This window comes from Gobio gobio (genome assembly GCF_949357685.1).
Source record: "Gobio gobio genome assembly, chromosome: 2".
Classification (NCBI taxonomy): domain Eukaryota; kingdom Metazoa; phylum Chordata; class Actinopteri; order Cypriniformes; family Gobionidae; genus Gobio; species Gobio gobio.
The window spans coordinates 4,810,964-4,833,517 of NC_137098.1; the positions used below are offsets into that span (position 1 = coordinate 4,810,964).

Consider the following 22,554-nt stretch of genomic DNA (forward strand, 5'->3'; position numbering starts at 1 on the left):
TTATTTTATATAGTGCCTTTAAATGTTACATCTCAAAGCACTTTACATAAAAATATGAATTAAAAAACACATAACATTGCAGGCAGTAAAAAAAATAATAAAAATAGACAAATGAATCACATAAAAGCTATCCTAAAATAATGTGTTTTAAAGGGTTAGTTCACCCAAAAATGAAAATTCTGTCATTAATTACTGACCCTCATGTCGTTCGACACTCCGTTCATCTTCAGAAGAGAAATTAAGATATTTTAGTGTAAATCTGATGGCTCTGAAAGGCCTCCATTGGCTCAATGGCACGGTTCACTCTCAAGACCCTTAAAAGGCACTAAAGACGTCGTTACAAAGTCCATCTCACTACAGTGGTTCTACAATAACTTTATGAATCGGCGAGAATAGTTTTTGTGCGCAAAAAAACCCTAAATAACGACTTATATAGTGATGACGATTTCAAAACAAAGCATCATGAAGCTTCGAAGCGTTATGAATCAGTGAGTCGATTCATGATTCGGATCGCGTGTCAAACTGCTGAAATTTGGCGATTCAAACCGCTGAATCGACTCAGTGATTCATAATGCTTCAAAGCTTCATGATGCTTTGTTTTGAAATCGTCATCGCTATGTAAGTCGTTATTTAGGGTTTTTTTGCGCACAAAAACTATTCTCGTCGCTTCATAAAGTTATTGTAGAGCCACTGTAGTGAGATGGACTTTGTAACGACGTCTTTAGTGCCTTTTAAGGGTCTTGAGAGTGTAAAGTGCATTGAGCCAATGGAGGCCTTTCAGAGCCATCAGATTTACACTAAAATATCTTCATTTGTGTCTGAAGATGAACGGAGGTCTGACGGGTGTCGAACGACATGAGGGTAAGTAATTAATGACAGAATTTTAATTTTTGGGTGAACTAACCCTTTAAATAAAGATTGAAAAACACTAAGGGATTCTGCATTCCTAATCTCAGAGGGCAGGGAATTCCACAACTTAGGAGCCAAAGAAGAAAAAGCCAGATCACCCATAGTTTTCAACCGTGTTGTTTGGACATTTAAAAGACCAGCTTCAGAGGAGCGTAGAGCACGTGTTGGCGTATAGAGGGTTAAAAGCTCACACAAATATTGAGGGGCCAAATTATTCAAGGCCTTATACGTGAGCATTAGGATTTTAAAATCGATATGAAAACTAACAGGTAGCCAGTGCAATTTTTCAAGGATTGGAGTGATGTGCTCCCTTGCACTGGTCCTAGTTAGAAATCTAGCAGCTGAATTTTGTACCAACTGTAATTTGCTCAGGGTAGCTTTAGAAGCTCCAGCCAGCAATGCATTACAGTAATCAATGCGTGAAAAAACAAAAGTGTTGATTAAAGGGTTAGTTCACCAAAAAATGAAAATTCTGTCAATAGTTACTTACCCTCATGTCGTTCGACACCCGTCAGACCTCCGTTCATCTTCGGAAAAGAAATTAAGATATTTTAGTGTAAATCTGATGGCTCTGAAAGGCCTCCATTGGCTCAATGCACTTTACACTCTCAAGACCCTTAAAAGGCACTAAAGACGTCGTTACAAAGTCCATCTCACTACATTGGTTCTAAAATAACTTTATGAATCGGCGACAATAGTTTTTGTGTGCAAAAAAAACCCTAAATAACGACTTATATAGTGATGACGATTTCAAAACACGGCCTCATGAAGCTTCGAAGCGTTATGAATCAGTGAGTCGAATCATGATTCGGATCGCGTGTCAAACAGCCAAACTGCTGAAATTTGGCGATTCAAACCGTTGAATCGACTCACTGATTCATAACGCTTCGAAGCTTCATGATGCCGTGTTTTGAAATCGTCATCACTATGTAAGTCGTTATTTAGGGTTTTTTTGCGCACAAAAACTATTGTCGCCGCTTCATAAAGTTATTGTAGAACCACTGTAGTGAGATGGACTTTGTAACGACGTCTTTAGTCCCTTTTAAGGGTCTTGAGAGTGTAAAGTGCATTGTGCCAATGGAGGCCTTTCAGAGCATCAGATTTCAACTAAAATATCTTCATTTGTGTCTGAAGATGAACGGAGGTCTGACGGGTGTCGAACGACATGAGGGTCAGTAATTAATGACAGAATTTTCATTTTTGGGTGAACTAACCCTTTAACTGTTCTGCCACAGAGAAAGTCAACATCGGACGTAATTTTGCAATGTTTTTCAGATGAAAAAATGATGCTTTGACTGTGTTACGAACCTGTACCAGTTATATCAGTTTCCCGAGCCACAGAGGGCAAAGCGGACACAGGAACGCTGGAGAACACATCGTGCTGGTCCGGCGCAGATGAAGGAGAACCGAGGTCCTCTGGTTCGGCACAAGGTGCCTTGTCTTTAAAATACTCATCTATATTGAGTAGCTCAAAGCTGCCTTTGGAGCTCTGGCTATCTGGAGTACCCTGAGGAGTGTGTGCGACCTCCATCTCTTCCGAAGGAGACGCCCCTCCAGTGGAGCGCACCTTGAGAAGCTCCAGGCTAAATTTGGCCTGCTCCAGTTCCCGCATCCGTCGGCTTTCCCGTTTGGCCCGGGTCCTCTGGTTGGGATCCTCCAGAGTGCGCGGTCTTTCTCGGATCGCCACATCAGAAGTCGCTTGTACTATTGGCGTACCTTCGGTCTCCATCTCCTCCAAGAGATCTCCACTGAGGACCTGTTTGCTCCTGTCCTGCTCCTCATAGGAGTCTTCCCACAAACCCATGTCTCTAAGCTTGTCCTCTTCTGTTAACAGACTGGTTTTTCCATTCGGCAGCTGAGTGGCTTTTAATCTCTGCTCTTGAAGTTCTCTGAATCTGAAAATTTCAAGACAATCCCAGTTATTTCAGCAAAAGCCCACCTCTTTATAGTCAGTCCCTCCAGAAAAACGTGATTATGCGATCGCATGATTTAATGCACAAGTCCGCATATTTATGTGGGGGCCGCATTTGTTCAAATACGCCGCATAAATTGCCTATTTCCACGTGCAAAATATGCGTGGCTAGCATGATTTCATAATCCCCGCATTTTCGTTGCAAAAAAGTCATATATATAAGCAGAAAGTTTAAAAATGTTTGTTTACTTCACACAAGAGCCGCCATTTCCCCCTATTGCCATGGGAACGTTTTGAAGTGACGTAATTACCCGACGCGAACGTCATCGAAAAGCTGCAAACCCTGTGGTGAAACCATAGATATCGGTGAAACCATGATGAAGCACGCAAATACACATCTGCCAACAAAAATAACAGCAAAAGATCCCGCAGAGCAGTTTCCCAGTGTGTTGACCGATTTCAAAACACAGCATCATGAAGCTTCGAAGTGTTATGAATCAGTGAGTCGATTCAGCAGTTTGGAGCGTTATGAATCAGTGAGTCGATTCAGCGGTTTGGAGCGTTATGAATCAGCGAGTCGATTCAGCGGTTTGGAGCGTTATGAATCAGTGAGTCGATTCAGCGGTTCAGAGCGTTTTGAATCAGTGAGTCGATTCAGCGGTTTGGAGCGTTATGAATCAGTGAGTCGATTCAGCGGTTTGGAGCGTTATGAATCAGTGAGTCGATTCAGCGGTTTGGAGCGTTATGAATCAGTGAGTCGATTCAGCGGTTCAGAGAATTATGAATCAGTGAGTCGATTCAGCGGTTTGGAGCGTTATGAATCAGTGAGTCGATTCAGCGGTTTGGAGCGTTATGGATCATTGAGTCAATTCAGCGGTTCGGAGCGTTATGAATCAGTGAGTCGATTCAGCGGTTTGGAGCGTTCGTTATGAATCAGTGAGTCGATTCAGCGGTTTGGAGCGTTCGTTATGAATCAGTGAGTCGATTCAGCGGTTTGGAGCGTTCGTTATGAATCAGTGAGTCGATTCAGCGGTTTGGAGCGTTATGAATCATTGAGTCGATTCAGAGGTTTGGAGCATTATGAATCAGTGAGTCGATTCAGCGGTTTGGAGCGTTATGAATCAGTGAGACGATTCAGCGGTTTGGAGCGTTATGAATCAGTGAGTCGATTCAGCGGTTTGGATCGCCAAAGTCACGTATTTCAGCGGTTTGACACGCGATCCGAATCATGAATCGACTCACTGATTCATAACGCTTCGAAGCTTCATGATGCCGTGTTTTGAAATCGTCATCACTATATAAGTCGTTATTTAGGTTTTTTTTGCGCACAAAAACTATCCTCGTCGCTTTATAAAGTTATTGTAGAGCCGCTGTAGTGAGATGGACTTTGTAACGACGTCTTTAGTGCCTTTTAAGGGTCTTGAGAGTGTAAAGTGCATTGAGCCAATGGAGGCCTTTCTGATCCGTCGGATTTACACCAAAATATCTTTCTATACGGAGGTCTGACGGGTGTCGAACGACATGAGGGTCTGTCATTAATGACAGAATTTTCATTTTTGGGTGAACTAACCCTTTAAGAGATTGCACTTTGTGCATTGGAAGCACTCAAATGTCTGTTTTGTAAAGCTACCTCTATAAAACAGGAAGTTATTTATTCCTTTTTTCAGAAGTTGTAGCATATTCCTTTTGTAAAGCTACAGAACTTGTTTGACTCAATGTTTTGTAAATTTGAGCCGTGTGTTTATTAAGGTCTTCAATAAAACAAGATGAGAACTTAAATATTCCCAGCACTGCCTTTTTTCTCTTTTCATCAAACCGCAGTTTTTGCAAGTTCGTTATTGCATAAAATTGCATAAATATCCCGCATTTTCCATCGCATTTTTTAAGAAAACGTGCCGCATAATCAAGAAAAAAGCATTTTTCTGGAAGGACTGTTTAGTAGGAACTCAGGATGTTTGTATAGTGCTTTTCAAAGGCACAACGATTGATTCAAGACAGCTTTAAAATCATGATGCTATGTTCATAATATCTACATGCTTTATAGTCACATTTTGCAGATTAGAGCTATAGGGTGTAGGGCGATAATAAAGTTAAAATTTTGCAACAATATAAAGAATCAAGCAGAGATTTGCTATTAGGGATGAGTCACGATATTCGAATATTCGATTAATTGGTTAATTTATTATAGAATATCGAATAGCTGCGATTATCGTCTAAAAAAATCCCCATGTTTGTATTAATACTGAATTAATTATAATTTAGACTACTTTTAATATATGGCTGGGTGACAATAAAGTATAATATATAGGGCTGTCAAAAGATTAATCGCGATTAATCGCATCCAAAATAAAAGTTTGTGTTTACATAATATATGTGTGTGTACTCTGTTAATTATTATTTATATATAAATACACACACAAGCATGTATTTTTTATATATAAAACATTTATATTTATATATATTATAGATTATATAAATGTATATACAGTATATACATGCAAATATTTCTTAAATATATACATGAATGTGTGTGTATTTATATAGAAATAATAATGAGTACACACACATATATTATGTAAACACAAACTTTTATTTTGGATGTGATTAATCGCGATTAATCTTTTGACAGCCCTAATAATATAATATTTCATTTTGGTGACAATATAAACAATAAAAATACCAATAAAACTGTTAGTACAGGGTTCCTTTGTTTCCAAACTTAAATCGTCTATGCTTAATGTTGGATATATAAACCCGAAGAAGAACATTTTCAATTAAAAATTGTTTGTATAAGCAACTTTCACAATAAATGTATGTGATCAGCGTACGTACTGCGTTAAGTATACTGCCTTACAACCCCAGTGAGTGAGATATAGTTTCTCAACTATAGTGAGAAAAACTCACTAGAAAGATATAAAGCAAACATATACTACAATTCTGGAAAGTATGTATACGGCAAGGAAGGAGAGAAACATTTAGAAATTAAAGGGTTAGTTCACCCAAAAATGAAAATTCTGTCATTAATTACTGACCCTCATGTCGTTGGACACCCGTCAGACCTCCGTTCATCTTCAGACACAAATGAAGATATTTTAGTGTAAATCTGATGCTCTGAAAGGCCTCCATTGGCTCAATGCACTTTACACTCTCAAGACCCTTAAAAGACACTAAAGACGTCGTTACAAAGTCCATCTCACTACAGTGGTTCTACAATAACTTTATGAAGCGACGAGAATAGTTTTTGTGCGCAAAAAACCCCTAAATAACGACTTATATAGTGATGACGATTTCAAAACACGGCCTCATGAAGCTTCGAAGCGTTATGAATCAGTGAGTCGAATCATGATTCGGATCGCGTGTCAAACTGCTGAATCGACTCAGTGATTCATAACGCTTCGAAGATTCATGATGCCGTGTTTTGAAATCGTCATCACTATATAAGTCGTTATTTAGGGTTTTTTTGCGCACAAAAACTATTCTCGCCGATTCATAAAGTTATTGTAGAGCCACTGTAGTGAGATGGACTTTGTATCGACGTCTTTAGTGTCTTTTAAGGGTCTTGAGAGTGTAAAGTGTGCCAATGGAGGCCTTTCAGAGCATCAGATTTACACTAAAATATCTTCATTTGTGTCTGAAGATGAACGGAGGTCTGACGGGTGTCCAACGACATGAGGGTCAGTCATTAATGACAGAATTTACATTTTTTGGGTGAACTAACCCTTAAAACCGTTAGAATGTTCGGTAGACTTTATCCAGATTTGCGTTGTCTTTTTAGTCTCTGAAATTTTCAGCGGACCCCTTAGAACCTTCTGGAGGAGTTTGAAAACCCCTGGCCTGGTCCATTATAGAGTAAGCAAGAGAGTAAAGTAGCTTGAGCTGAGAGCATCACTCTGTGTAAAGTACCTCTGCCTCGCCAGATAGCCTCTACTCGTTGCTTGCAGATGGATAGTGACATCCCGCTGGCGGAGATAAAGCTCTCTGGCCCGGTGTTTTCTCCATGCAGTCTGGATCCGGATGGCCGCCCCCTCTCGCCGATACAGCCTCCAGTTTCTCTGGATCACCACAGCTGCATCCCTCCACAGCAGGAGTCTCCGCCTCTCTCTAAAGCCTCTCCAGGCGGACTGAAGACAGATCGCTGCCCCCTGCTGGACACGCGTGGCATACTCAAGCCCATTCTGTGACGACTGACAGCTCCTCCACCAGCTCTGCATGAGACAACAGCAAAGCCGGGTTTGTATAAAACAGGGTTCCCGCTCTTTTTCAGCAACCATTTTCCAGTACATTTTCAATTTTACAACGGCAGGAATAAAAGACAAGGATCATGCCAAACATTTAAAAGCCGTAGTTTATTGCCATTACTTAACAATCCAGCATTTTTCAACATGAGCTCTTAATCATACATTATGACTATGGAAGCTTGTTTACACCACAGAATAGAAAGAAAAGGTAATTGTGACTTTGTATCTCGCTATTCTGACTTTCTCGTAATTGCGAGTTTACATATGTGATATAAACGCGAAAACTGACGCAATTCTTTTTTCCTCAGAATTGGACTTTATGACTTGCAATTGCATTTTAGATCTCACAATTCTGAGAAAAGAAGTCAGAATTACAAGACATAAACTCGCAACTGCGCAAAAAAGTCAATTGTGAAGAAAAGACTTGCGAGTTTATATCACGCAATTCTGACGATATCTTGCAATTCTGACTTTATAACACACAAATGTGACTTTATATCAAAATGATGTGATTAGGTAGCAGCTTACAAGTTAACATTCACTGCATAATTTGAGCAGTTATAGCATTAGCATTAGCATTAGCTAACGGCTGCAAGTGGCAACACAAGACTAAACATCATTATTCAAAATACTACTCACACGCATCAAACACTTCTGCAACTAGCGCTAATTGTTTGGGCCAGCGATAAACTCTTTATACTCGGCTAAAGAAATCACTTTTTTTTTAAAGAATTTTCCCAGACAACAACAAGATTTTCCAGGACATTTTATATTTTCTCTAATTTTCCATGTGTTTTCCAGGAAGAGTGGGAACCCTGATAAAAGAGTCACTGGGTTGTTTTCACATGCACTTTTTTTTAGAAAATCAGTACTAAATGCTAAACAAACATCTTACTACTTTGAGAAAATACCAAGATGTCAATGTAAATATGTATAATATTAAAAAAAAAGGATAGATTTAAAGGTGCACTATGTAACTTTTCCGTCCGCTAGAGGTCGCCTGTTCAAAACAAAGGCGTAGTTTGATGACGCCACGTTTGAGCGCAGAATCTTGGGACATGTGGGGCCTGTACCACGATGGTAGTTTAACAAACTCAGGGTTACAGGATAAGTTTCAAGTTGACAAAACCAAAACAATCTATTCAGGCTTTGTTGGTCCCATGATGCTGATCATCAGCTTTCTCTGTCAACTCAGGCTTTGATCCTGAGTTTAGCTGTGACATCAGTAGTGAACAGCCAATCACATGCTGTGGATCAGTGAAACTGAGATTGATTTCTCTCTTCTGCAGAATATTACAAGATTGAAAATATTAAGAATTTAAACAAATTTACACAGGAAGAAGAAAAGAGCTGTCTATGAAAGAGGACAACTTTAAGTAAAATCTTACTTAATCAGTGCAAGTAAATGTTATGAAGTTAGTTTACTTGATATATAGAGAGAATTGAACATTTCAACTCAAATGTAGTCATTTTATAGCTTTATTTATTGATTTTAAAGCTTATTTGTATGACCTTTATATTAATTTTAACTTAATTAATGATTGATTAACTAAAATGATACATGCGTAATTGATTAAGGGTATAATAATTACATAAATGATATCTAAGTCATTAAAAAGTATTATTATTATAAATAAGCAATGTTTAAAGCCAGAGGCTTTAGTCTTTAAAAAACATTTGCTATGTAGTGACCTTTAACTTGGAGTAGAAACTGGGGGAGTGGCTTCATTGCATCATAGATGTGTCACTTTGCTCACAGCTGATTGGTCTAATTTCAGTTTGAGATCTCTTATCCAGAACATAACCTGCCCTGGAGCAGGTTAGCCGTGGAGCGCAAGTTACTATGGAGATGAACACTGCTAAAAGCCAAACCACTTTAATGGTACCTAAAACCCAGGATTGGCACAAACTAAGCTTAAACATATCTGGCTAGCCAGCTAAACCAGCTTCATGGTACAGGCCCCAGGTCTTCACCAACGCCTGTGTGTTCTCTCAGCGGCTGCTATGACACTTGTTCACACCGCAGTGAGAGTAAAGCGTTTCTGCAAAATAAAACAGGAAACCGAGGGGAACGCGGATATGATGTCATCAACAGGCCACGCCCTCACACATCCCAGTTCCTCGGGTAAAATAGCAATTTCTCACGATTTACAAATAGTTGGAAACATTTGGGATATTGTAAGTACTCAACTGAACAAAATACATAACACTGGCCTAGTGGTTTCTGGATATTTTACTGAAAAAATGTTACATAGTGCAGCTTTAATGTCATAGACTTCCAATACACACTGCAAAAAATGCTTTTCTTACTTAGTATTTTTGTCTTGTTTTCAGTCCAAATATCTAAAAAATCTTACATCAAGAAGCATTTACTAGACAAGCAAAAGTTGTCTTGTTTTGGGGGAAAATAACTCAAAATGAAGTGAGTTTTTGCTTAAAATAAGCTAAATAATCTGCCAATGGGGTAAGAAAAATAATCTTAATTCAAACAGAAAACAAGATTATTTTTCTTACCCCATTGGCAGATTATTTTGCTTATTTTAAGCAAAAACTCCCTTCATTTTGAGTTATTTTCCCCCAAAACAAAACAAAAACTTCTGCTTGTCTAGAAAATGCTTCTTGATGTAAGATTTTTTAAATATTTGGACTGAAAACAAGACAAAAATACTAAGTAAGAAAAGCATTTTTTGCAGTGCAGAAGTGCAATCAAAGTCTATCCACATTGGCTACGTTTACATGGGCACCTTTTGTTTAATTCCGATTGATGAATCAGATAGATATCTGATCTGTAAAACACATGAAGTGACCAGGTGTAAATGTGCGCTACATGTTACAAGCTTTAAATCAGCTTTCACCGCACAAATATATCGTTTTGCATTGTTTGCGCACACCATTCTCCTACACTGCTTCTTTTCTTTGTTTTAAAGAGCAGACTTTTTTTTATTTTTTTTATTTTGGCAGACGCTTTTATCCAAAGCGACTTACAGTGCCCTTATTACAGGGAGAAACATGGAGTAAAGTCAAGGACACACTGGTGGTGACCGCTGGGATCGAACCAGCAACCTTCTGCGTATCAGTTCCATGGTTTAACCCACTGGACCACCATCTCACGGACTTAATCAGACATAATATTGATCGATTTCAGCTCCTATTTAGGAGACGATGAGCACATGAACCGTGGTGTCGTGCTGCTTATATTAATCAAGCAGTAAAAACGGCCCTTTCTGGGGCCAAAACAAGGCGTCTGTGGATGAGAGTCCGAAACAAGGACTGGTGGGACGCTGTCCTGCTCCACTTCACCATGAGGATGATGAGAGGAAGGAGAATTTCAGAATGACACCATATTCAACAACAACAGCTCATTCCACTTGTCATATGTCATTTCCAGTTTCGGGAGTGTTTACATGTCCTCTCGATCGGATTAGGAAAAGTTTAAACCACCCCTTACCAATCCAAATGAAATTTTAATTGGATTTGGCAAATTAATTTCGACTGACGTGGTTGCATGTGACTTTTTTATCGGACATTTTATAATGGGATATTACAATCGGGTTATTAGGGTCCATGTCAACGCAGATATTTTCAAATAAACTACCTTGAATGATGGAACAAACACATTCAGAGTTAAAATATATATTTAATACTAACTCTAACTATTTATGTAAGTACTTCCGCTGTGTACATGTCAAAAGTCTCCCAAGAGTTTCCAGTCATTCATGATAACATTTTAAAAAGCAAAAAATTAGGGCTGTCAAAAGATTAATCGCGATTAATCGCATCCAAAATAAAAGTTTGTGTTTACATAATATATGTGTGTGTACTCTGTTAATAAATACACACACAAGCATGTATATATTTAAGAAAAAATTTTTTTTATATATATAAAACATTTATATTTATATACATTATAGATTATATAAATGTATACAGTATATACATGCAAATATTTCTTAATATATACATTAATGTGTGTATATTTATATATAAATAATAATGAGTACACACACATATATTATGTAAACACAAACTTTTATTTTGGATGCGATTAATCGCGATTAATCTTTTGACAGCCCTACAAAAAATACATTCCCAATTTGAAAAAGAAACAAGACTTTTATTTATGCGACTAAAATAGCAATAGCAGGCCTGATATTTCCAGGCTTCCCACTTCCATTTAAACTATAAGCAGTAAGAATAAATGTGGTACCTGTATCCGACCGGCAGCCTGTCTCATTCTGAGGAAGCTCTTCCTCTCTAGAAGTGCTCTGAAACGCCGCTGGAGATTGATGATCCGACGCAGCACCTCCTGATGGAGCAGGTCTTGTAGCCGCTGCCGCTCTACTTCACGGAGGAACACCTGCCATACACAAGAGACGCGTCACATGCATGCAATTCTGGACATTTCCAACAAGGCCAACCATGAATGGACAGTATGTGTCATCTCAAAGGCATCAGAAAAAGTTACACTGTAGGAATTTAATTAAGTCCGATCACTGCCAGAGGCTGATCGTACCATGGTGCGGCCCACTTGGAACCCTTCGGGAGTGAGATCCACCTGGCTCAGGTACCGTCTGATAGCTTCCTGGCTGGCCTGATGCGTACCCTCAGGTAACAACACATGGAAGTGTCGAGCAAAATCCTGGAGGGCATAAGAAAGATTTTTACAAACTTTAAATGGCACACACACACACTCACTTTCTGAAGTTTCCAGGAAGTGACATTTCTCATTAAGGCCTAGAAAAGCTGGGCAGATTTCAGAACACTAGCATCAGTGTGATGGTATGAAGTCTCCTGGGGGTGGACAGTCTTGGAGGCAGATGCCGTTGTGTATGCAATTATTCCTGGCCACTTTTATTGCAGACTATAGAGAGCCTCTGTGAAGTCAGACTACACCAGCTTCATATCTTACAGGAATTACTGGAGGCCACTAGGCCCATTTTAGGAGGGCTTTAGGGCTTAAATTTCCACCCAGCCCCCATAAAAATGTGCGATTAAGTCTGTAATATGCACACTATTCATATTTCCTTTAAAACTCATATGAAACCGGCGACAGGCTTCGGCTCATCCCCGTAATTTAGTCTGTGTTATTCAGTGTGTTCTTCAATCCGCAGCAGCGCCAAATACATGTGCATTTATTGACAGATTATGATATCTGTGTAGTTCTTTGTCATAAACGTGATTTACATACAGTTCTTCAACATGGTTTTGCATCCACTGTAAAATCTAGGCTTACATTTATTTTTATGAAATTCCTTCCATCTAAATGGCACGAGACTTTGTGACTTTTCCTACTCTTGCTGTACTTCATACTTCAGTGCAATCAAATATTCATTTGATAACACTTTAGTTTAGGGTCCAGTTCTCACTATTAACTAGTCATGCATATTACTATGATAATTAGCTGTTTATTAGTATATATAAAGCACACATTAATGCCTTATTCTACATCCCTTAATCCTAAACTTAACAACTACAAAAACGACCTTACTAAATATTAAATATTAAGCATTAAATTAGGAGTTTATTGAGACAAAAGTGATTAATAGTGCATATGTTCCCCACACTAAAGTGTTACCATTCATTTTATAATAAATCCAAAGCAAAACAGATGAGTGTTCCTCTGCTGCCATCCACTGGTTATTGTGGTCATTTCACATCATTTTCATGTTAAAAGTGTTTGTTTTCCAGCAGAAATCCTCCACTAAAGCATGGCACATTTTCCATGTTATCTCTATAAATGAACATGAGAAAAGTAGATCTTATTTAAAGTTAGTTTTACTGCACAAATGTTATTAATAATAATAGCGTTTAAAACATGTATTGAAACATATTGCCAATCTGGACAATTACAGTAATATGAAGTTTGTCTATATATTAATAGTGAATGTTAGCTGGTTATTTAAAATGATTAGAAATTAATTCAATATTCAGGGATTGACTTGATGGGAAGTGTAGAACCGACTTTATTGTTCAAGCCTACCCTAGTACACAAACAATAAATTAATGTTTTTTTAAATCATACCCACATTGGGTATGATTTCACCCTAATATTAAAATCCTTGAATCGTCTGGGTGCACACTGTGTGATTTACAATAGTCCTTGTTGCTTGTCAGACTGTATGAACATGATCCACCGCTGTAATCGTGTCACACTGTAAGATCTCAGTTGTCATTAATGTCAGACTGTATGATAGTCAAGCCGTGATCAAACAGAAAACTCGTCCGGAGATTTATATCATCAATCAATGATGCGTTCGGTGACGGGATTGAAATGGTGTCTCTAGCTCTCATTTTGGTCATGGTTTGTCTTGAAAATGAAGATAATTTTACGGTCGTCGTAGGAGAAGTCACACCACTTCAGATCTTCAGACACTGCCAGAATGTCGTCTGAAGTCAGATTTGATCGCAGCAGCTGTCGATGAACATGTCAAACTAACGATCAAAGACTACAGATTTTAGCCTAGGATCAGAGGAATCTTTTAGGCCAAAATCACACAGTGTGCACCCGGCTTAAGACACTCAAGTTTCAAAATGTTTTTTAAAGGTTACACTTTATTTTGGGAGCAGCATTTTGTGTTTCAATTCTAATATTCAACATAGTCTTAAAAAAATATAACCATTCTTTTTTTATTTATTTTTCTTGTCATAAGGGCAGAGCAATGGACACAAAAGATGTAAACAGACCCTGATATAAACAGCAGTAATTGTAAGGCTTGAATTATGAAATATTGAATTATTGAAGAGAGATAACGTTCTGTTCAAACTGTCAGTCATTAGGGTGTATTTGATGCTGATAGTCTGGGCTGAATTAATGTTTCTGATGGTAGAAAGTGACCCAAACAACACCATCATCCCCAGACAGCCACACCCAGGACAGGAAATGAACTACAGGAAATAATGATTCAGCTTTGGAACTCCAGAAGATGAGGATAAGGGATCACCCCCTGTGGTGAAAATCAAGTTTTTAATGTTGTTTATATGTCCATGTGGTGTGTTTAATGTGCACATGCATGTCTCTTTAAAACTGCAGTGAACCAAAGACTCAGTCTCAGTCTTTAACAATGTTATGATGAGCTATATGCCTTTTCTAAGGATGCGGATCTGTCTGACTCTGAGATGGTGAACGGGAATATGGTTTGTGTGACATTAGCAACACATTAGCGGTTTGATAACTTGGGCAAGTCAAAGGCTAATCTTATTCATTCCTGTTATGTGCCTGACGTTGTAGCGAGCGATAGATAAAACACATTACCATTCTGACACATTTGTATCCGATCCTGTATAATATATTTCTGGTTCAATCATATATGGCTGAATTAAACCAATATTGCCATTGTGTAGCGTTTGGTTGAGTGGATCAGCCAGTCTCAGCTTCTGTGATTGGCTGGAGGTGGGGCTAATTTGCATATTCGTGAGCCAGCGCATACTAAATGAAGCAAGGGTGTCGAGTTACATTCAAGCTAAGGCATTAAGAAATTATTTTCACAGGGAAAAAACATTTAAATATGTCATTTTGATTAATGAGCTATACAATTATTGACTGCAAGGGAACTTTAAGAAATTAATACTTTTTAACAAGGACGCATTAAATTGCTCAAAACATTATTGAACTTTCTATTCATCAAAATGTATGATTTATCCACAAAACCTTGAGAAGCACTTCTGTTTACAAAATGATTCCTGAGCACCAAATAAGCATATTAGAATGATTTTTGAAGAATCATGTGACAATATTTCACAATATTACTGTATTTTTGATCAAATAAATGCAGTCTTGGTCAGCTGAGGAGATTTTTTTTGTCAAACTTTTGTACAGTAGAGAACATCCCACACTTTTAGACTCAGGCTTGAGATGTTAAAGGGGTAGTTCAGCACCGGGAAGATGAATGTGTGTTTAAACTGGGTCATTTATGTAGAAGAAATGTGAAATTATTTTTGAATTTGGTGCCTTCTAGACTGAGAAAAGACAGAAAATGTATTTTTGTCTCATGTGGATGAAAGACAACAACTCCCAGAATGCACTTGCTCAACGAGGCCACTCCTAAAGCCACGGCTACTGGTTATCACTTGCCCACCATGACACCGCCACACCATCGTTTTGATATTCATAGTAATAAAATAATTTCGTTCAGTTAGAGAATAAACACTACAATTCAAAACTGAACGTGTCTTTTCAATAAAGTGTGAGTGAGCCGAACGAAAGTCCTGTCACAGACGCAGCAGGAGTCAGATTTCATTCCTCACGAGAGAAGAGCAGAGCAGAGCTGAGGTAAGTCAGTTTTCAGATCATGTCTATGGAAGCTTAACTTTCACAGGAATTCATTGAAAAGTTGAAGCACTCTTTGCTCTGCACCGCTCTGTTATTAATGCCCGATCCGAGCGGCCGAGCTCATTTACATTCTGAGAGTGAGATCCTCCGCTGTGGGTGGGTTGATAACATGCAGAACTAGCTCCTCTAGTCTCTAGCCTATGGCCAAAACATCCTCAGATGACTCAAAATGACGATATTTGCGTCATCTGAGGATTTTTTTCCAGAAATAAAATGCATAATTCTCTCGTCTCAGGGGGACATGGGCAGTGATAATTTTGACAGCAAAGTTTGATTTAGTGTTAGTCATAGTCTTTTGACTAAAATGCCATTTAGTTTTAGTCATATTTTAGTCGCCTGAATTGTTTTTAGTTTTAGTCTAGTTTTAGTCTACTAAAATCTAATGAGTTTAGTTAAATTGTAATACATTAAGCATTTGAGCTCCATTTAATTTTGACGTCATTTTGTTTTTGACATTAAAAATACACGAAAGAGCTCAATTCACTTTTTTGTTTGTTTTTAAAAAAAAAAAAAACATCTATATAGTTTTTTTAACTTTGTATTTCTGTCTTAGTTAGTAGGCCATATCAGGTTAAGCTAAAGCTTCAAATAAGGGTTTTTTTTATCGTTTTTTTTTATTTCAGTTAACATTTATTTAATTTCAAGTAATTCTTTTTTTCATGGTTTTAGTGAGCTATTATAACCCTGATACTTTATTGAATATGTGTCAAATACTGGTCTTTCCTCCTGACTATGAATTAAATGGGAATTCAATTAAATACAGTTTATTGTGTAACCAAAAACGAATATATAATGCGTGACTTAATTACAAACAAGCTCGAAATACACATTGACTCTTATTTTGAAATGTCTGCGCCTTACTATTGCAGTTGCAGGAGCTCATTCAAGTTCAGGAGATAAAATATGCATTTTTACAACTGTCTAAAACACATTACTATGTAAACATCATAAAGTAAACATTGTCATTATTCATCAGCATTAATTCATAAACAATTGCCTGGCATAAATGTGTGTTATTGATGGATTGAGCCGTTCTGAAGCGCTGGATTGGGGATGAGCCGTGTTTTCCAGCCGTTAGATCAGCATCTGTTACACAGGACATCAGTTCTGACTGGATCTCTTCCCTAATCCTCCCTCCCTAACATTTGCCTCTCGCTTTTATTTGTTGACGAAAATGACAGTTGATTTTCATCATAGTTTTCGTCATCCAACACTAGTTTTTATTTAGTTATCGTCTCGTTTTCGTCAGTGAAAAAAGGTTGTTGACGAAAATTATTCATCAACGAAATTAACACTGGACATTAAGTACCATAATTCAAATATACTACCGGGTTTCTACTGATACAAAGCTTAATGCTAAATCACTGAAGTAACCCTTTCAGTGTTTCTTTAGGAGAGATTAGTGTGTGTGTAGTCTCACCTGAAAAGTGTACTTGATACTGTAGCCAGATTGTCGGATCCGCACGGTTTCCAGCATGCCTGTGTAGCGAAGCTGCCTCAGCACCAGGACATCATTAAAACGCAGAGGCAGCTGAAAAGCAGCAAGGACGTGTCAAACAGTAACAACACACATGTGTAAACAAGACATGATGCATTCACCTGGACTCACACACCTTCTCTGCATTTGATCGGATGCACTTCACAAAGTACGGCTCTGATTGCCCAAGCGTCTCCATCAGCTTGGTGAGAGAGGCCTAAATGGAGCAAAGCATCACAAATAAACGAATAAGCAGAATTTCTGGAAATTGACAGCATGTCATAGATCAGCCCCCCAAAAATACACATTTATCAGAATACACAGAGCATCTCAGTTTGTTGCGTACTTGGCACAGAGAAGGCTTTCCTGAGCTACTTCATACTACAAAAGAGCTTTGTTTTTAAACCTTACGATTTTATAATGTTTAATATTTATTCAATAGCGTGAATTTTTCCCCCACAGAAAATGGCTAATATGAGCCAACAAAAGCTCCTCTGCCGCCATCTACTGGTTATAGTGGTAATTAATGTTGTTTTCTGTGAAATGTTAGATTTCCTACATTTTGTTCGGTTTTACAAATGGGGACAATCTCAGAAGGATGAACAAATAATGTTTTTGATAATTGCATTAAAATAAACAGGTGAAGTGAATAACACTGATGATCTCTTCATCACCTGTTAGTGGGTGGGATATATTAGGCAGCAAGTGAACATTTACACCATGTCCAGCCTTTCATGGAAACGCTCTTCCCTGGTGTCTGTGGCTCTTTCAGCAGATAATGCGCCGCCACAAAGCACAAATGCTTCAGGAATGAGTTTGAGGAGCAAAACAACGAGTTTGAGGCGTTGACTTGGCCTCCAAATTCCCCAGATCTCAATCCAATCGAGCATCTGTGGGATGTGCTGAACAAACAAGTCCGATCCATGGAGGCTCCACCTCACAACTTACAGGACTTAAAGGATCTGCTGCTAACATCTTGGTGCCAGATGCACACTTTCAGGGGCAGGGTTGCCAGATGCCAGCAGGGTTTTCCAGCCAAAAACGTCGCCAAAAACCGCACTATTTTTTTTGGCTTGTTTCTCGTTTAAATACAAATCATTAACAAGCTTTAAAATTACCAATTTATCGACTAGCCTATATAAACCCTAGAAATTAAATTGAGCTTATTTACACATAATTTAAAAAAATAGAAGTTATAAATCATTTATATTATTTTTAATAAAAATAATAATAAGGTATTAGGAAAATGACCTTGCATCTGCTAATTCTTTTAATCAGTGTTAAAATAAAAAAAGAAGAAACTGCGTTTCCATATTTCTGGTTTAAAAAAGGAAAATGGAATGGACGCAAAAGCGTCCTCAGTCAACCATTATACTATTAAACTATAAGCTTATGTTACGGAAAATAATGCGATCAACTTAGGCGATCAATGAGTCAGTTTATTGTCAATAAAAGTCGCTTGGAACAAAAGCAGCCTGAAAACATTGATATGGACATACAAAATAACCCACTTTAACATTTCAATTATTTCAAATAGCCACATGAAACATGCTTATTCATGAATAACATTACATGAAAATCGCGTTGAACATATTATTTATAGAACGTGTCAGTGCGCTCTTTGATGAAGCAGAACGTTGGCGCATGGTGGGCCATCTCTACACAAAATTTTTTTTTCATACGCTAAATATAATAGCAAACTTGAGTTTACACCTGTGATTTTGAACAATTAGGCCTAATATCATAAAGCTATAGCCTTTATTCCACGAACCGATATGAGCTGAAGGTAGTGGGAGGAAGCGTCTGTTGTGAATTTACGTCAGGGCACGTCAGCCAGCCCAGAGCTGTAGTGTGTGTGTGTGTGTGTGTGTGTGTGTGTGTGTGTGTGTGTGTGTGTGTGTGTGTGTGTGTGTGTGTGTGTGTGTGTGTGTGTGTGTGTGTGTGTGTGTGTGTGTGTGAGAGTGAGTGAGTGAGTGAGACTGCTGCCTGCTGAACAGAGGGTCGCAGGAAGAAGGATCTGAAGTGCCGGTGTCTCAGCTACAAAAAACCCGCCGAACTGATCCAAAACCAGCCCAATTTTTATCCACCCGCCCAAACCCATTTTTGCCCGCAAAATAGATTGCGAAACCGGCCAATATGGCAACTCTGTTCAGGGGTCTAGAGGAGTCCATGCCTCGACGGGTCAGCAAACACAATATTAGAAAAAGACGTGTGTGTGTGTGTGTGTGTGTGTGTGCCTGAGTGTGTTCCCATGTCTGTATCGGTCTAAACCAGGGGTGTCCAAAGTCCGGCCCGCGGGTCAAATGCAGCCCGGGGATGAATTTCAAACGGCCCGCAGCGCGTCTATTAAAATGTATTATATGTGGCCCGCCACGCATCATTTACAAATCATGCAGTTTCACGATGTCACCGCAAGGTGGCAGTACTAGACTTTAGGCCAGGGAAACAGCGGCCAAAGCGGAACGAAACAGCGCTGCTTCTGCTCTGCCCAACTCAAGAGCTCTGACTCTGAACAAATGTGTTTACCTGCTGAGAGTCTCGATCACATGACCACTAAACAGCCAATGAGAAGCGTTCGAGTGCGGCGCTGAGTTCTCCGGTACGAGCTGCGAATCTCTCGGTGATTTGATTTAATTTAAATCCAGTTAAACAGCGCTGACTTAATCAACAACACTAACATGCAAATCAGCTGAGCCGATTCAGAATACTTTTCAAACAACAATTCACATTTCGAATTTATCGTGGATTTACTGTAGTAACACTACCTGTAACCGGTCATTTGTCAGAAATGTAGGTTAATATCTAATTTTATTTCATTTGTAATGTTGACATGTATTAAATGAGTAATAAAGGCCAAATTGCAGACTATTTTTGTCATAAACTTGCAGTTTTGTGCATTTGAATTTATATGTAGCAAAATACCATTCTAGATATAGAAATATATATATATGTATTAGTTTTTGCCTTGTGTGCACTGCAAAAAATGCTGTCATTTAGTATTTTTGTCTTGTTTCTAGTCTAAATATATTAAAAAAATTCTTAAATCAAGATGTTACGAGATAAGTTAAATGTATCTTAAAAATAAGATATTTTTTCTTATTTTCTGGAAAATTAAATTAAATTGAAGTGAGTATTTGTTTAAAACAAGCAAATATATCTGCCAATGGGGTAAGACAAATAATGTTTCTGTTTGGAATCTTTATGGAAGATTATTTTTCTAATCCATTGGCACATCATTTCAAGCAAAAAAACTCAATTCATTTTGATTTTTTCCCCCAGGAATCAAGAAAAAATATGTAATTTTCCTTAGTAAAAGCATCTTGATTTAAGAATTTTTTTGATATTTGGACAGAAATACCAAGTCAGAAAAGCATGTTTTGTAGTGTGGTTTTACCTGTGGTGATCTAAATAGAGCACTTATTAAATTTAAATAAGAATAGAGTTCTAACTCAGTAATAATATTAAAATTTCACCCATTAAAACTTTTTGGTTGATGAAAGTTTTACAGATATTGTTAAATATCTATACATTTCCTGTGTCCTATCTCAAGCTACTCTACTGTCAGCTCAAGCTTTTGTCAAATCTGTCATGTTTCAAAGAAACAAAACATGTCATATATATATATACATATATAAATATAAATATATAAATATAATAGGCTAGAAAAGGGACCGGCCCCCGAGTATAGAGACAGAGCGTATTTAGGCCACGCCCACACCGGGGGGGAAACAATCCAACGCTCTCCATTGACTTTGCATAGCGTGAGGCTGCATTCTTGTCATTTCGGACTTATAACACAAAACAGAACAATGTATAAAAGCTGATATGTGACAAGGTGTACAGCAAACAAGCTAAAAAACACAGAAATAAGTTTTTATAAGCTGTCGACCCAAAAAACGAGCGTTTAAGGAGACAAAAGTGGATACAGGCAGTAAAACGTGAAGCTTCAGCTGAAGAATGGGGACATTTTGGGATCCTGACACTCAGTGTGTCTCAGTATGTGTATGTGTGCAGTAAATATGTTGTCACTGTTAAGTCAAATTTCCAAATGTCAGTTTTATATATGATATTTCCTGTCTCTGATTACGTTCTCCTCTAGTGTGTGTACTTCTCAGTGTAATATAACGTGTCTCAATGGCCTGTATCCACTTTTTTTGTCCTTAAACGCTCGTTTTTTGGGTCACTAGCTTATAAAAACGTCTGCACTGCAAAAAATGCTTTTCTTATTTAGTATTTTTGTCTTGTTTTCAGTCCAAATATCTAAAAAATCTTACATTAAGAAGCATTTACTAGACAAGCAAAAGTTTTTGTCTTGTTTTGGGGGAAAATAACTCAAATTAGTTTTTGCTTAAAATAAGCAAAATAATCTGCCAATGGGGTAAGAAAAATAATCTTGTTTTCTGTTTGAATTAAGATTATTTTTCTTACCCCATTGGCAGATTATTTTGCTTACTTTGAGCAAAAACTCCCTTCTTTTGAGTTATTTCCCCCCAAAACAAGACAATAATTTTTATTTGGTTAGTAAATGCTTCTTGTTTTGAGAATTTTTAGATGTTTGGACCAGAAACAAGACAAAAATACTAAGTAAGAAAAGCATTTTTTGCAGTGTGGGTTTTGTTTAGCTTGTTTGCTGTTCACTTTGTCACATATCAGCTTTTACACATTGTTCTGTTTTTTGTTATAAGTCCGAAATGACAAAGATGCCGCTTCACGCAATGCAAAGTCAATGGAGACAATTTGATTGTTTTCCCCCCCGGTGGGCGTGGCCTTCAGATTTTGACGCGTGTCGCTCTGTCTCTATGTCCACAATATCGAATCCAGACCCCTTTTAAAAAAAAGGTTTGGACACCCCTGGTCTAAACAGAGGAAAGCAACTATTTTGGTGGTCAGGAATTCACTCTCCCTTCCCAAAGTGAGAGCCGCAGAACAGGATGTTACCGTCACACACACTCTCTCTCTCGGTCAACATCGCTCTTTTTGCATTTAGACGTGGCATTAAAACTAGACTTTTACCACAAAACGAGATGTGGTGGGATTTCTGTTTGTGTTTATGGAGGTTCAGAAACACAAATGGCATGAACACGTTATGACTCATAGACTTTAACAAGCTGTAGTGAAACCAAAACAAAAGAGTTTGGAACGACAGAGCGAATAAAAGTGTTATTGTAACTAAATGGTAGACGTGATGTCATTAATTTGGGATTTTTACTGGGCTGTGACGGGGGGGAAATTACAGCGCAGTTACACAACACAGACATGATTGAGAACACAGTGGGGTTTCCAGCAGGAGGAAAGCGAGAGATCTGACCTGGAACTGGGCGCTGATGCTCGGGGGCTTCTTCTTCTTGTGGAGGTGCATCAGGGATTTAGTGATGCGGTCGTGTAACGTCAGGTTACTCAGGTACTTCAGAGACTTGACATCCAGCAAGTGCTGCAGACGCACACACACACACACACACACACACACACACACACACACACACACACACACACACACACACACACACACACACACACACACAGTCAGATCAGTTAAAGGGATCGAGGGCACAAAACTCCGACTTCTATCAGCTTTTACAGAACCTCATGTTGTTTCAAACCCATATGAACATTCATGGAGCAAAAAAGGAGATTGAGTGCAGATAAAAGAGCAAAAAGTTAATTCTGTAAATGCCAATCGCAGATATCA

General features: G+C 38.2%; 1 protein-coding gene across 3 annotated transcripts in view; it reads right to left on the bottom strand.

The window, feature by feature from the left end:
* Positions 1 to 22,554, bottom strand: part of myo9aa (myosin IXAa) — a 261,447-nt gene that overhangs the window by 40,193 nt on the left and 198,700 nt on the right. For all 3 annotated transcript variants that reach the window (XM_079806507.1, XM_079806505.1, XM_079806506.1), the window contains 7 exons: positions 22,174 to 22,296; positions 17,002 to 17,082; positions 16,809 to 16,919; positions 11,573 to 11,698; positions 11,267 to 11,416; positions 6,725 to 7,026; positions 2,218 to 2,804 (listed from right to left, as the gene is read on the bottom strand). In XM_079806507.1, coding sequence (XP_079662633.1) covers positions 2,218 to 2,804; positions 6,725 to 7,026; positions 11,267 to 11,416; positions 11,573 to 11,698; positions 16,809 to 16,919; positions 17,002 to 17,082; positions 22,174 to 22,296 — 1,480 coding nt within the window. The remainder of the gene's footprint in view (positions 1 to 2,217; positions 2,805 to 6,724; positions 7,027 to 11,266; positions 11,417 to 11,572; positions 11,699 to 16,808; positions 16,920 to 17,001; positions 17,083 to 22,173; positions 22,297 to 22,554) is intronic.